The 12,419-nt window shown below is 44.9% G+C and overlaps 1 protein-coding gene across 10 annotated transcripts in view; it reads right to left on the bottom strand.

Moving 5' to 3' along the window:
• Window positions 1–12,419, bottom strand: part of TENM4 (teneurin transmembrane protein 4) — a 711,224-nt gene that overhangs the window by 40,607 nt on the left and 658,198 nt on the right. For 7 of the 10 annotated variants that reach the window (XM_073215955.1, XM_073215950.1, XM_073215953.1 and 4 more), the window contains 3 exons: window positions 12,150–12,170; window positions 7,587–7,819; window positions 3,238–3,392 (listed from right to left, as the gene is read on the bottom strand). In XM_073215955.1, the coding sequence (XP_073072056.1) occupies window positions 3,238–3,392; window positions 7,587–7,819; window positions 12,150–12,170 (409 nt within the window). The remainder of the gene's footprint in view (window positions 1–3,237; window positions 3,393–7,586; window positions 7,820–12,149; window positions 12,171–12,419) is intronic. The other 3 variants (XM_073215952.1, XM_073215954.1, XM_073215960.1) reach the window with 1 other exon arrangement.

The raw sequence follows: 12,419 nt of genomic DNA, 5'->3' as shown, positions 1-12,419 counted from the left end.
GCCAGGGCCACCTCCACACCTCTCCACGCCTCTGGAGCACAGCGGTGCAGCAGCCTCCAGCTGCATCAAGAACACAGTTTACTCTAAAGTGACAGGGGAATTTTCAATTTCCTAAAACCCATTTCTTGTTGACACTGGCTGCTAAATATTTGATGCCCTCTGGTCCTGTGGCACCTTGGGGACCTGCTGGCCCAGACCTTTCTGCCTGTCATTATAATGAAAAGATGGCTCCCTGATGGATGGGTGGGCAGCGGGGAGGGAAACAGGGGAAGAAGGGAAGACCCGGCACCATCCTGCCGCTGACGCCTGGGAGAGAGTGTGCGGTGCTCGAGCAGTCAGCCCTTCCTCTGTCAGAGCGCCTGTGTGATGGTTCCGCGTGGACCAAGTACCCAGGCTTCTCTGACTTTACCTCCCTATTACTGAGGATGCTGCTGAGGCTTAATTTCCTATCACTAAAGCAGAGGGACAAGACTTTCTGACTTCCATGGTCTCGGTGGAACGAGGCTCCTGCTCCCCATCCTCCAAGCATCCTGCACCTTTATCACAGCACTTTGAGCTGACGGCCTTGTTGCAGCGTTGTGTTCTCAGAAATGGACTGTCAAAGGATGCAGGAATGAATGACCGCTGAATGGCATAGAGTGAGCGAGGGATTTGGGGCCAGGCCACCTCGCTTCCTCTTTCGGTTCCACAGTTCCTGTGGGTGTGATCTTCCTCAGGTTACTGTGAACTCCCTCTCCTTTATGTAAATGGAGGTAATAAATATTACATGGCATAACTGTAAGGATCAAACAAGACAATGTACGAGGAAGTTCTCTGTAAATTATAAAGGGAATGAATATTTACAGCCTATCACTAGCTGCCAGGCACTGTGTCAGGCAATTTATGTACAATACATGATTCCATAAAAGAAATGCATCTCCACATCCCTGATGGAACCCAGCACAGGGCTCTGCATTTATAACTGCATTTTCTTTCACCAAGCCTCATTCTCCCTATCTATAAAATGGGGAAGAGGGTATCTACCTTTTGGGGCTATTGTGACAGCTGCATAAGAAAAGTGAAGTTGTTCTCATCTCTGAGTCCCCACTTCTAACAGTGCTCAGCACACAGTCAGCTCTCAGGAAATCATTCTGATCCCTAAGCACAGAGTTACACTCTGCATCTGGGGAGGCCATAGCCTGCTGAGCTGAGAACTAATCCCGTTTGGACAGGGGGGCAACATCTTCTGTGGTTTCTCTCCTCTGTGCCCCCTCCAGCTTCTCCTCAGGCCTGGTCTTTGTCGCTTCCCAGAGGGGCTGCTTTGAGTTCCTTGGCTTTCCCCTCTGCACTCTGGCCACCAAGCTGCGCTCTTAGCTTTCCAGCCTACCTCCCGGCTCCCCATGGGACAGTAAAGTAGCGAGGTGTTTCTAACAGAGGAGGTTTGGAGAATGATAGCCAGTGCCTCCTGCCCGCATGTGTATATTAAAATACATGCCTGTGTCTGGAGAGTTTGGTAAAGAGAATTCCATGCTTAGATTTGAACAATGGTAGTGAGAACCATGGGGCACAGAGAACTTAGCACAGAACCTCAGAATCTAAACATGGGTTTTTCCCCCTCCCGGATATACCAGTTGCCTTCCATGCCTTTGGTCTGGCTGCTTGGCAGTAACTCCAGAGTTAAACAAACTTCCGATGTGTGGATTGAAATTCATGGGCACCCTGTGCTGGCTGGTGCAGGGCCCATTCTGAGAACTGAAAATATTCATATGTACATCCTCAGACTGTGGCTGCTTCCTGCTGGGTAATTCAAGCTCCTCACAGACTGGAGAGGGAAACTGTTGAGCCAGCAAGGGGAAGCCTGCCAAACTGGAAAGACGAGTGGCAGGGAACAGATTCCATTCTGGAGCACAGCAGCCACATGAGTTGGTGCAGAGGGAAACCACACCGAGACAGGCATGACGGTGAGGCCTCCCAGGCTCTGCAGCCCACTGGGCACAGGGGCGGGTCTGCAGCCAGAGGAAAAGCAGCCTCCCCCCCAGAAGTGAGGGGGCTTAAAACACCAAGTGTGGCTATTGCTAATACCAATTTGTGATTTACTAAAATTCCTGCCTCCTTATTTCCTTGGTTTTGCTAATGTTGGCAAGATGGGTGTTCGCTGGTTGACTGCAGGCCAGGCCCTGCCACAGGGTCTAGCTATAAAGGACACATCCCTTGCCAAGTCACTGCAGGACAAACTGAGCACATGATGAACTGCCAGTGCCTGATGTCTCTCCTGGGTCTACACCAAGCTCCTGGTGCCCACTGTCTAAACTGTCTGCTGTGTATGGTAAGGTTCTTCCCTAACTGGGCCCATCATGCTTCCAGTTTCAATTCCTGCTACTTCCAAGAACCCCAGGCTCAGGCATTTAATTTTCCAATGTTCCCAGTGTTCTTGATTGTACCAGGCCTGTTCATATCTTTGTATCTTTGCACATGCTGTTCCCTTCGTGTGAAATGTCTCCATTCTTCCTTGCTCCCCCAACAACTCCCTATTCAAACTTCAAAACCCTACACAAATGTCATTTCCTTTGTGAAAATGGAAACTTCTGTTTATCAATCACCTCTGAAGAGCCAAGCAGTGCTAAGAGCCTGGCACGCACTACTTCCTGTGTTTTCAAAGCTATCCTGCCATGCCAGTGTCATTTATTTCCATTTCCAGGTATGAAAAATTAGGCTCAAAGGGCCTCAGAAACTTTTCTAAAGTTACTCAGCTAGTAAGTAGCAAAGCTATGATTCAATCAGTCAGTCAATCAATTAACTCATCACAAAATATTGATTGTGCCCCTCCTGTGTATGAGGTCCCTTGGTTACAGCAGAGGGAAAGACAAGACAATTCCTCTTGTCATGCAGCTTAGAGTCCAGAAACAGAAAAAATTGTACAAGTACCTGTAAGTGTTTCCAAAGAGGGAATTCAGGTAGTTATGGATTTAAAATCACAGTGTGTGAATCTCTGCTGCCTCTGAGGCTTCCTTGCATGGATTTCTTCACGGTTCCCCGAGCCTCCCACTGTCACCCACTGGTCTTCCTGAGGGTGAACTCCCAGAGCACTGAGTTATGTCCTACTAATCTTTGTGTCCTCGGTGCTCCTCAGGGCCCAGCACCAAGAGTGTGCTCTGAAAAGGTTTGCGCCCTGTAAAGATGAATGGCTAGCAGGTCGGCTGGGTGCCAGGTGAGAGGATGCATAAGTGGACAGTCTAGTAGACAGAGTCTTCTCTTTACCTGAGAAATATCCATGACAGAATCACAGCTCAGGGGCCGGGCTGAGGTAAGATCATTGGAACCCAGCAGGGTGGAGATGATCCCGTTCTGATCCACGCGTCTGATCATGGTGCCATCCACAAAGTAAATCAGCCCGGACTTGTCCACTGTGATGCCTGGGGCATGGAAGCCAAAACAGCGAATTCAGCATTAGAAATGGGAAACTGCACACTCATGGATGGAGCCTTCTGGGTTGGCAGTGAACCTGTCCCCTGTGACTGAGATCCTCCCCACAATGCTCATCCCCTTCTGAAGATGGGGACATGGATGCCCAGAGGCTTGGACTTGCTCAAAGTGGGGCTTAGAACCCAGGTCTTCAGATTCCCCAAGGCTCTGGTCCTTCTACTTAGTCACTCTGCAGATGTCTACCCAGCACCTTACCGTCCACTAACACTGGGCGCATGACTTCTGGGGTTTGCTAAGCACTTGAGGGTGAACTAAGGAGGATCTTTTTCAGTATCAAAACTGTGAATTACTTAAATTAACCTATTTCTGAAGCCCTGTATTTATAATAATCAAATCCCCTGTTTGGTAACATTTTTTTCTTTTCTTCCAAGATAATAATCCTTCATGCCTTCCTATTTGGTTATTATTTTAGTTTCATTGGTCATTGTAGTAGTACAGAGACTAAGAAAAAAAATCGTTTGGATTTGTGTAGAAAATATTGGTAGAATGAATTTCTTAAAAAGGTACGTTGAAGAGAGGAATCTGAATTATTATTCAACATTGTCTGCTCCATTTGCTCAGCTCTTCCACCCCGTTTACTCTCTCCCTGACTGGCTATGTGATCTTGGGCGAGTCACTGGACGTCTCTGCCTTTGTTTTCTCAGCTGTTCAATGAAGGCATTGCTCTATGTATTTCTCACTCTTGAATGGGTGTGAGAATCACCTGGGAGCTTGCTAAAATGCACTTCCCAGGTAGCTGCTTCAGAAAACCTCAAGTGGAGCCCAAGTATCTATCTGCATTTTTGACAAGCACCTTGGGTGATAATGATATAAATCAAAGTTCGAGAGCCATTCTAGTAAACCCATACTTCTTAACCAGTGATGTGTGTCAGAATGACCTGAAGAGCTTTTTTTTCCAACACAGCTCTGCTTGGCCTCCCTCCTGGAAATACTGATTCAGCGTGGCTGGGAATGTGACCAAGGCATGTCTTAGAAATGCTAGTGGGGTGACATTGCTTCCCACCTCAGATCCAGGACCGCAAGACTGAGATGTGCCCCTCCCAGACTGAGACCTGCTCAGGGGTGCTGGGGCTGAGAGAGGCAGGACATGCCCCTGGGGAGCACACAGTCTAGATGGGGAGGCACAGGAGGAAGTCAGTACCACGTGAAGTGACCCCAGGGAGGACAGAAGCCCAAGAGGGTCCTTGGTAAAATAAAGGAGATTCTGGTCAGTTTTCTCTGGGGAGGGAACTGAGAGAAAGGGGTCAGAAAAAGCTTCACAGAGGTACAGACACTAAAAGTACAGTTGACCCTTGAACAACACAGGTTTGAACTGTGCAGATCCACTTATATGTGGAATATTTTTTCAATAAGTATATTGGAAAATGTTTTGGAGATTTGCAACAATTTGAAGGACATTTTCTTTTATTGTGAAAATACAGTATATAACACATATAACATATAAACTGTATTAACTATTTATGTTACTGGTAAAGCTTCTGGTCAACAGTAGGCTATTAGTAGTTAAGCTTTTTGTGGGAGGGCAAAAGTTATATGTGAATTTTCAACTGCACATGGGGTCTGCACTCCTAACTCCCATGTTGTTCAAGGGTCAACTGTATAAAATGTTCCAGTTGCATAAAATTGGGCAAGTCACTTCACTTTCCTATCTTAGTTTCCTCATTGATAAAATGGGGTAATAACATCTGACTTGTCACTAGTTAGCCCTCAATAATTATTAGTGACTTACAATTATGAGAACATGACCAGCATTTTATGGGTTTCAAGGAACCTTGCTCTTGAGGCCCAGCTCTCCATGACTGGTCCACAGGGTGGTCTAAGACACCCAGGGGCCTCTGAGGGACGAACAGCCAGTGAGCAGCAGTGCCTCCTGTGCCCTCCCAAGGCTGATCAGGGCTGGAGAGCGACTTCACAGAGACGCAGCGGCCTCAGGGTAGGGGAAGCCGTTGTTCTGCCCCTGCCTAGAATGTAAGTTACATTCTTTAAGTACCAAGACGGGAGCTTGCCTGGCTGTGCTCTTTCTCCTTCAGCTGCTGGGCTGATGAGCACTCCAGATGAACAGCTGGGTTTCTTGTTTACAAAGCTGGCTGTGCAAGCTAATACGCTAATACAAGTGATCTGTTCCCTGACTAATGACTTCATTCTTTCTCCTTTTGTTGTGCTAAATAGATGGACATCTTTTCTTCTCCCTGCTGTAAAGTGTTTGCATATTGTGGCCCCCTTGTCATTTTTATCTGACTTAATTATATAGGCTTTTGGGCAATTTCACTGCCCCCACATCTGTGAGTGAGCATGTGTGTGTATGAGTGGAGCATAGAGTACACGTGTGCAGAGCAACTGAGAAAGAATTAAATTCTTCAGAAAAACCTGTAATTCCAAGAGAGTAGAATGTTGCAACTGAATGTGGTCTCAGAGGATGGGTTAGCCCAGTCTGCTCATTCACCAGTGAGAAAGCCGAGGCCCAGAGGAGGTCAGGGGCTGGGAGATGGCAGAGCAAAACCGAAATGCAGTCTTTAGGTGCAAGCCCAGTGTTCTTCACACTCCAGGCTAGTCTCAGTATTATGAGGTCAAAATCAGGAGGGAGATTAACCATGGATGTTGCAATATTTACCTCACAGAGTCACCACCTAACTACTCCAGGTATATAACACAGATGATGATTTAGGACATAATAAAATATAATGTAATTTAATATGATATGATATAACAATTATAAAAGGAATCACTATATAGGGGATGTTTACCAAGTGCCTGGTACCACTTTACTGGCATTTACATTCCTGATACATTTAAGTTGTACCACAACAACACAGTATATCTCTGTTTCATAAAAAGGGAAATTGGGCTCAGAGAGGTTAAGCAGCTCACCCAAAGTCACACAGTTCTCAGATGGCAATATGTGAATTTGAACATAGGACTGCTGATTTCAGTAGAGTCCACTTCTTTGATTTGAAAGTGCATATACTGACTGCATTTTACCAACAACTCTCCCAACCATTAATTCATTTAATAGGGTCACAGTTAGGTCTAGGAGAGGCCTTGAACTTTGGCACTATTAAGTAACACAATCACATGTTTATAGGATAGCATATGAAATACAGTAATTCTGACCCTCAGAAAAATTCTAGAAGGTGCACACATAAGGTATTACTATCCCTATGTCACGGATGAGGACCCTGAGGCTTAGACACTATAAGTCACTGACTCCAGGGCCTGCACACAGTAAACACTCTGCTAATGGATGGCTTTGAATAATGGTGGCCTTTCCTCCAAAAAACCTTTGCAGTCTCCTAGGCCCAGGAGCCTCTCCTGGCTCTGAATTCCCTTGCAGTGATTTGTCCTCGCATCTCAGGGAACACTTCTTCCTCTCTATCATATCAGAGTGATTCATGCTCAAGTGAATCTGTTTATTCTATTACAATGAACTCACCTATGCAACCACAGTGTGCTGCATACTCAGTAAATACTTGCTGAATAAACAAATGAAAAATTGTGATTTTTGGGTTTGAAGAGGTCCAACTTTTTGAAGGACTAATAACTGAAACTTAGAGTTAACCCATCTTATAGTACATGAACATCTGCAGGTGATAAGGCAATGTTTTCATAAAGCAATATAATATGAGAGCATAAATGTTCAATAGCAGGGGACTGGAAAATAAATGATGGGATGTCCACTTGATGGACTCTTACATAGTCACTAAAAATGACTATATAGAGAACTGTTTAATGGTCCAGAGAAATGTTATGCTGTATCAGTTAGGGAAAAAAGTAGGCTACTCAAACAGTTTGTTTAACATGATCTCACTTTGTTTTTTGTGAGCACTACATGCACACAGACTCTTAGAAAAAAGACTAGGAAGAAAGATAGAAATTAACCAGGAATATTTCTGGCAGATGGAATTATGGCAACTTTAACTTTCCTCTGTAGAATTCTTGGTATTTTCTAAAATTGTTTGCAATGATAAACATGTATTTCTGAAGCCTGAATTTTGCTATCACATGGTACCGATTTATAATTTCTTTCAAGTCTAAGACTGACTGGAGTTGGACTCCTAACTACCAGACAGCCAACGTTTGACTCCCTAATAAATGTTACTGACAGTGTGTAAAAAGCAAGGACTTACCCCTGGGGTTGGTAAGTGTAGCTTCAGTGGCCTTCCCACCATCCCCGCAGCGAGTATCATCAAAGGGGAGGCACTGGTCCCCTGTCCCTGCCACTACCTCGGAATTCTTGACAAGGTCCTTCACCACCACAGTGGACTTGATCTTAAAGACACGCCGGCTGTTGGTGTCAGACAGGAAGATGACCCCGCTCATGGGGTCTGCGGTCAGGTAGTATTTATGTGCTGGACTGTGACTGGAAAACAAACACAGGCCAGTTGGTGGGCCCTTTCTTCTTTCCTACTGGCTAGCTAGAGACATACAACTGAATCCAAGCAAAATTTTATGGGGACAATGTCCCTATTTTGGGAGATAGTTGCCCAATGTTTTTGACCCCAGTGGTTGGCCTAATTAACCCTCCTACCCAGCTATTGAGAAAAATTCTCTTGCCAATGATCATAATGCCCAGTCCAGCGCCACGTGGTGCCCATATCAGTGGCTCAGCATCTTTTCTAGGATTACGAATCAGGCTTACCACAGGGGGCTTGAAAAGCCAAGCCAGAAAACAAGAAAGGCCTTGCTTAAAAAACATTTCAAGAGTTTGAATCACAAGCCCTTCTCCCACAGTTTTTGCCACAGTCCCACCCCCATCTGGGGACTGACTGAAAAGACCCTGGCCAGCTCTGACTCCATGCAGTGTCAACACTGTCTTCTGTTGAAGCTTCTATGATACTCGGCAGCTCAGTAGTCCCCCTTCTGCAGTCAGTTATAAATGAATTGTGGGATTCTTTTGTAATTTCCAGCACCACCCAAGGAAAAATAAGCAAAACAATGAAAAGGGCTACTGTGTGCTAGAGGGTGCCAAGCTGAACATTGGAAATACAAAAATGAATAAAATCCCATCTCTCCCCTTCAAGTACCATCTGTCAGATTCGGAAGGCAGACCATAAGTAAATAGCCACAGCATTATGTTAAGTGTCCTGTAAGCCAGATATGAACAGATACGAATCTCAGCACATAGAGAAGAAGGGTCAGGGGAGGTTTTGCCAGAAGAGGTAGCATGTGAGCTGACACCTGAAGAACTGAGTAGCATATAGTAGCCCTTTTCATTGAATGAATGGTATCTCCATTTTTAGCTTATTTAAGTATAATTTTCATTCAAATTACTTAGTTTTTCTTTAAATCTCTTTTAGAGGTGGCAGTAACAGAAGAGGTGTTCTGTTTATCTTGAATGTCCCCTGTGACTTAACCCTACAACATAGCACAGATTTAATCTTCCCAGATGACACTGATTCTGGCTAAATAAAATGCAGTGAGCTTAGATCTGCTCTGCAATGTTAGGGTAGCCTTGATCTTTCCACTCTCCTGGTAGTGGCTGTGGGCTGGGGGTGACTACTTCATTTCTTTGTGCATCACCCATAATAAACTGGTGCTATCCACCCTGGCAGGAAAGGGTCCCTAAGGGAGTGTGGCGGGGACCCTGATTAGCATCCCAAGTTCCCAGCGCTTGTTCAGAAATGCTGCTCATGTGGAGTATCTCAGATGGGTGAATTCCAGAAGGTGGCATTGGTAGGATTGTCTGAGAGTCTGTAAGAGCTGCGGTTCCATCTTTGATGCCCAAGGACGCCTCTGAGATCTGGTGGTCAGTTAAGTGTAGGACAAAGAGCACTAGCTTTGATCATAGAAGGTGTGGGTTCTAACTGGAGCAAATCATGTAGTTGTTCAAGTTGTAGGTCCCTCAGCTGTCAAATGAAGAAGTCCCTGCTCTGCTTTATTCAAAGTCTTGTCATTAGGATCAAATGAAATTCTCCATCTCAACAGCTCATTCAAGTTGGTAGAGTGGTTGGATAGTCTCCAATTCACGTCTTCCTCATGCCACCTGCACCTAGGCCTCCGCTGGGAGCAGTGTCCGCCCCCTTCCGTCTGTGGAGCAGAGCTGCAGAAATGACTCTCAGGGTTACCAAAGCACCTGCTCCCACCTCTGGGTTCCTCTTCCATCCCAGACGCTGTGCTTCACATGCACTACTTCATGGTTCTTGCAAACATCATGTAAGGCAGGTGCTTTAGGCTTTTTTTTTTTAATAATTCAGGAAACAGACTTGAGTTCAAATGTGCTTCTGCATGACAGGATTCAAACATTTCTCCATGGCCCTAGGAAGAGATCTAGGAAGAGATGAGGATCCTTGTTTCCTCAAGGGTCCAGAGGAAGATACCCAAAGGATTATGGGTCTCTGGACTGAGCATTCTCAGCATGGGGGACTGGCATTGAGGCTAAAAAGGCCAAAGGCAGAGACAAGACTGCCCTGGGGACCACACTCACAGGCTATGGGCTCCAGCCTGCAGCCACGTGCTGTTCCTGGGAACAGCTAAGACATTACATGCTAATGGACAAAGAGGAGAACATTTTGTAATTTTTAAAACCATTACTGTCATTTACTGATGGGTACGCTAAGGCCCAGAAGGAGGAAGGGATTTCCCAATATTCAGATGACAGTTAAAATCAGAGCTGGAACCCAGCTCTGGATTTCATTCTGGATTGTCTTTAGAAACCCGGAAAGCTGAAAGAAATTTCATTTTTCCTCCTACTTAGGTCCACTTTAGCAACGGTTTCTAGCACCTGAGAAAAAAGTGAATTGAGAGAGGACAGGAAGCCATGAATACATCAAAAGCCATGGATTTAAACACTGGAAACAAAAGGCACCAAAAGCTTAACTCTCTCAGTTTACAGATGATGAGACTGGGAACCAGAAACACTAGGTGACCAACCCCCAGCCACAGAACGGATGCACAAGAAAGCTGGACAACCACCCGGTTACCACCAGTGAGTGAAGGTTTTAATGTTAAATGCTAGGTTTTCATCCAAGACCTTCATAGGAAATATACTTCTGTGTTTTCTGTAAAATTGAACTTGAGGGCACATGTCAATGCATAGTTCAGTATCTCCATACAAAGTTCACTGAAAATATCTTTTAGATTTCAATGTCAGGAAAAAAAAAATTCCTCCTCTGAGAAGTGGGTATATTTTCCCACTTTTGATAATGCAAACCATGGAAATGATTGTTTTCCTGTTTACTCCAGAAGCCAGGAAGCTCAGAGTCTAATTTGATGTATAATCACATATATGCGTTTTGTTCATTTTTCTTTTGCTCTCAAATTCTACTTAATTTACTTTAATACATGTGTCTTTGGTTGTAAAATTATTGAATTCTTTTTTGGGAAAGATGGGGACATCACCATCATATAATTGTTACTACACATTATATACAGTAAAATATATAAATGTACAATGTAACAATACATTATTTTATTATTATTATTGCCATTTCTGGAGTCTCTGTGCCTGGCACATTCCTAGATACTTTACAAACATCCTCTGTAACCCTTATAATAACATAATAACCTCCCAGGGAGATTTTATTAACCTCAGGCTAAAAGATAATGCTCTGAGAGATGAAATAATTTTTTCAAAGTCACACAACTGGGGACCTTTAGTTTTCTCTTCTGTGAACTGGGAGGTGTCATGAGTTCCTACTTCACAGGGTGGTCTGGGGATGATCAACTATAAGCCATGTAAATCACTTAACCCCTCTTGCTACATACTAAATGTTTATACATGTTAATTATTATTATCTTAAAATAATACTATGACAATGTAATACTAATTATACAGATACCACTATAGACATTATTGGATTTGGGTCTGACTTTCCACCACCCTAGGGCTTTCTCTTTATCTCAATTTAGCACCCATACCATATGCCACAATGATCTGAGCCACATGTGGAAGAGCAAGCCCCAGCACGCCTGCCCACGGCTACTTTCAAGTGACCCGAATGTGCGTGAGGCCAGGGAGCTCTCAGGTGACTGACTTAGCCAGGAGTCAAGCGAGGGCCTGGTGACGCTGGCACACTGACAGGGGACGCTGACAGGTAGACAGTTCTCTCGGTGAGTCTGACAAGGTCCGCTTCACCTGCTGCAGTGCCACCGTGAGCCCACAGGACAGCCCTATTCTGTGACTGAGTTTGTATTCGGTGACTTCTCTCTTTGGGTGGCCTGTATGGTCTGAAAAGCCTCCCCAACTCTGTCCTTGCTGGCAAACCTTCTGATAGGGTCACCTGGCATCCTAGCCCCCCAAACCGAGGCACCTGGAATGCCACAGAGTGGAAACCTGGTTTCCTCCAGGTTCTTAGCCTGATCGAGATGTTCTCAGGACTTCCCACTGTGGCCGTTGAAGTCGCTCAACACAGTTAGGATGATGTCCTCATTTATTCTAAGGATAAGCAGACTGTGGTGTTCAAATTTCTGTGGCAAGATTAAAATTTTTCGTCTATTACTTCAGTCTGTCATGTCCACAGATTACCAAAGTGACTGCTGTGCTTTGCTACAGGCTAAAGCAGTTTAGGCTCTGGCCACCCACCCCCACCTGTTACTAATGACTTCCTCTCATTGTAACTGATTACCCCAATCAGTTCCAATCACACAGAATTCATTTGCCGTTGAGCCGTCTGAAATTGACACATGCAGCTTACCACACAACATGCAACAAGGCAGAGAAGAGACAGGAAATCCTCCACTGGTTGGCTTACCTATGTCTGAAATCTTTATTTCTGACAGAAGACAGGAGAGCAGGGAATAGAAGAAAGAATGAGGTGTTAGCAGCGGGGTTAGAAGCATTGTTAGCAGCCTGAAAACTTGACAGCAATGGTACTGTACAATACTATAATAAATAAAGACTTAGCAGCTGTGACACTGATATATTTTATATTGGATATTACTTGTCAGTGAGCTCACTTACAAGCAGCTACATATCACAGGAGAGGCATGATTTCACCTGTACCACTACTGCTGACTGCAGG

Source organism: Manis javanica, chromosome 11, assembly GCF_040802235.1.
Source record: "Manis javanica isolate MJ-LG chromosome 11, MJ_LKY, whole genome shotgun sequence".
NCBI lineage: Eukaryota > Metazoa > Chordata > Mammalia > Pholidota > Manidae > Manis > Manis javanica.
This window is presented reverse-complemented; position numbering and strand designations above follow the sequence as displayed.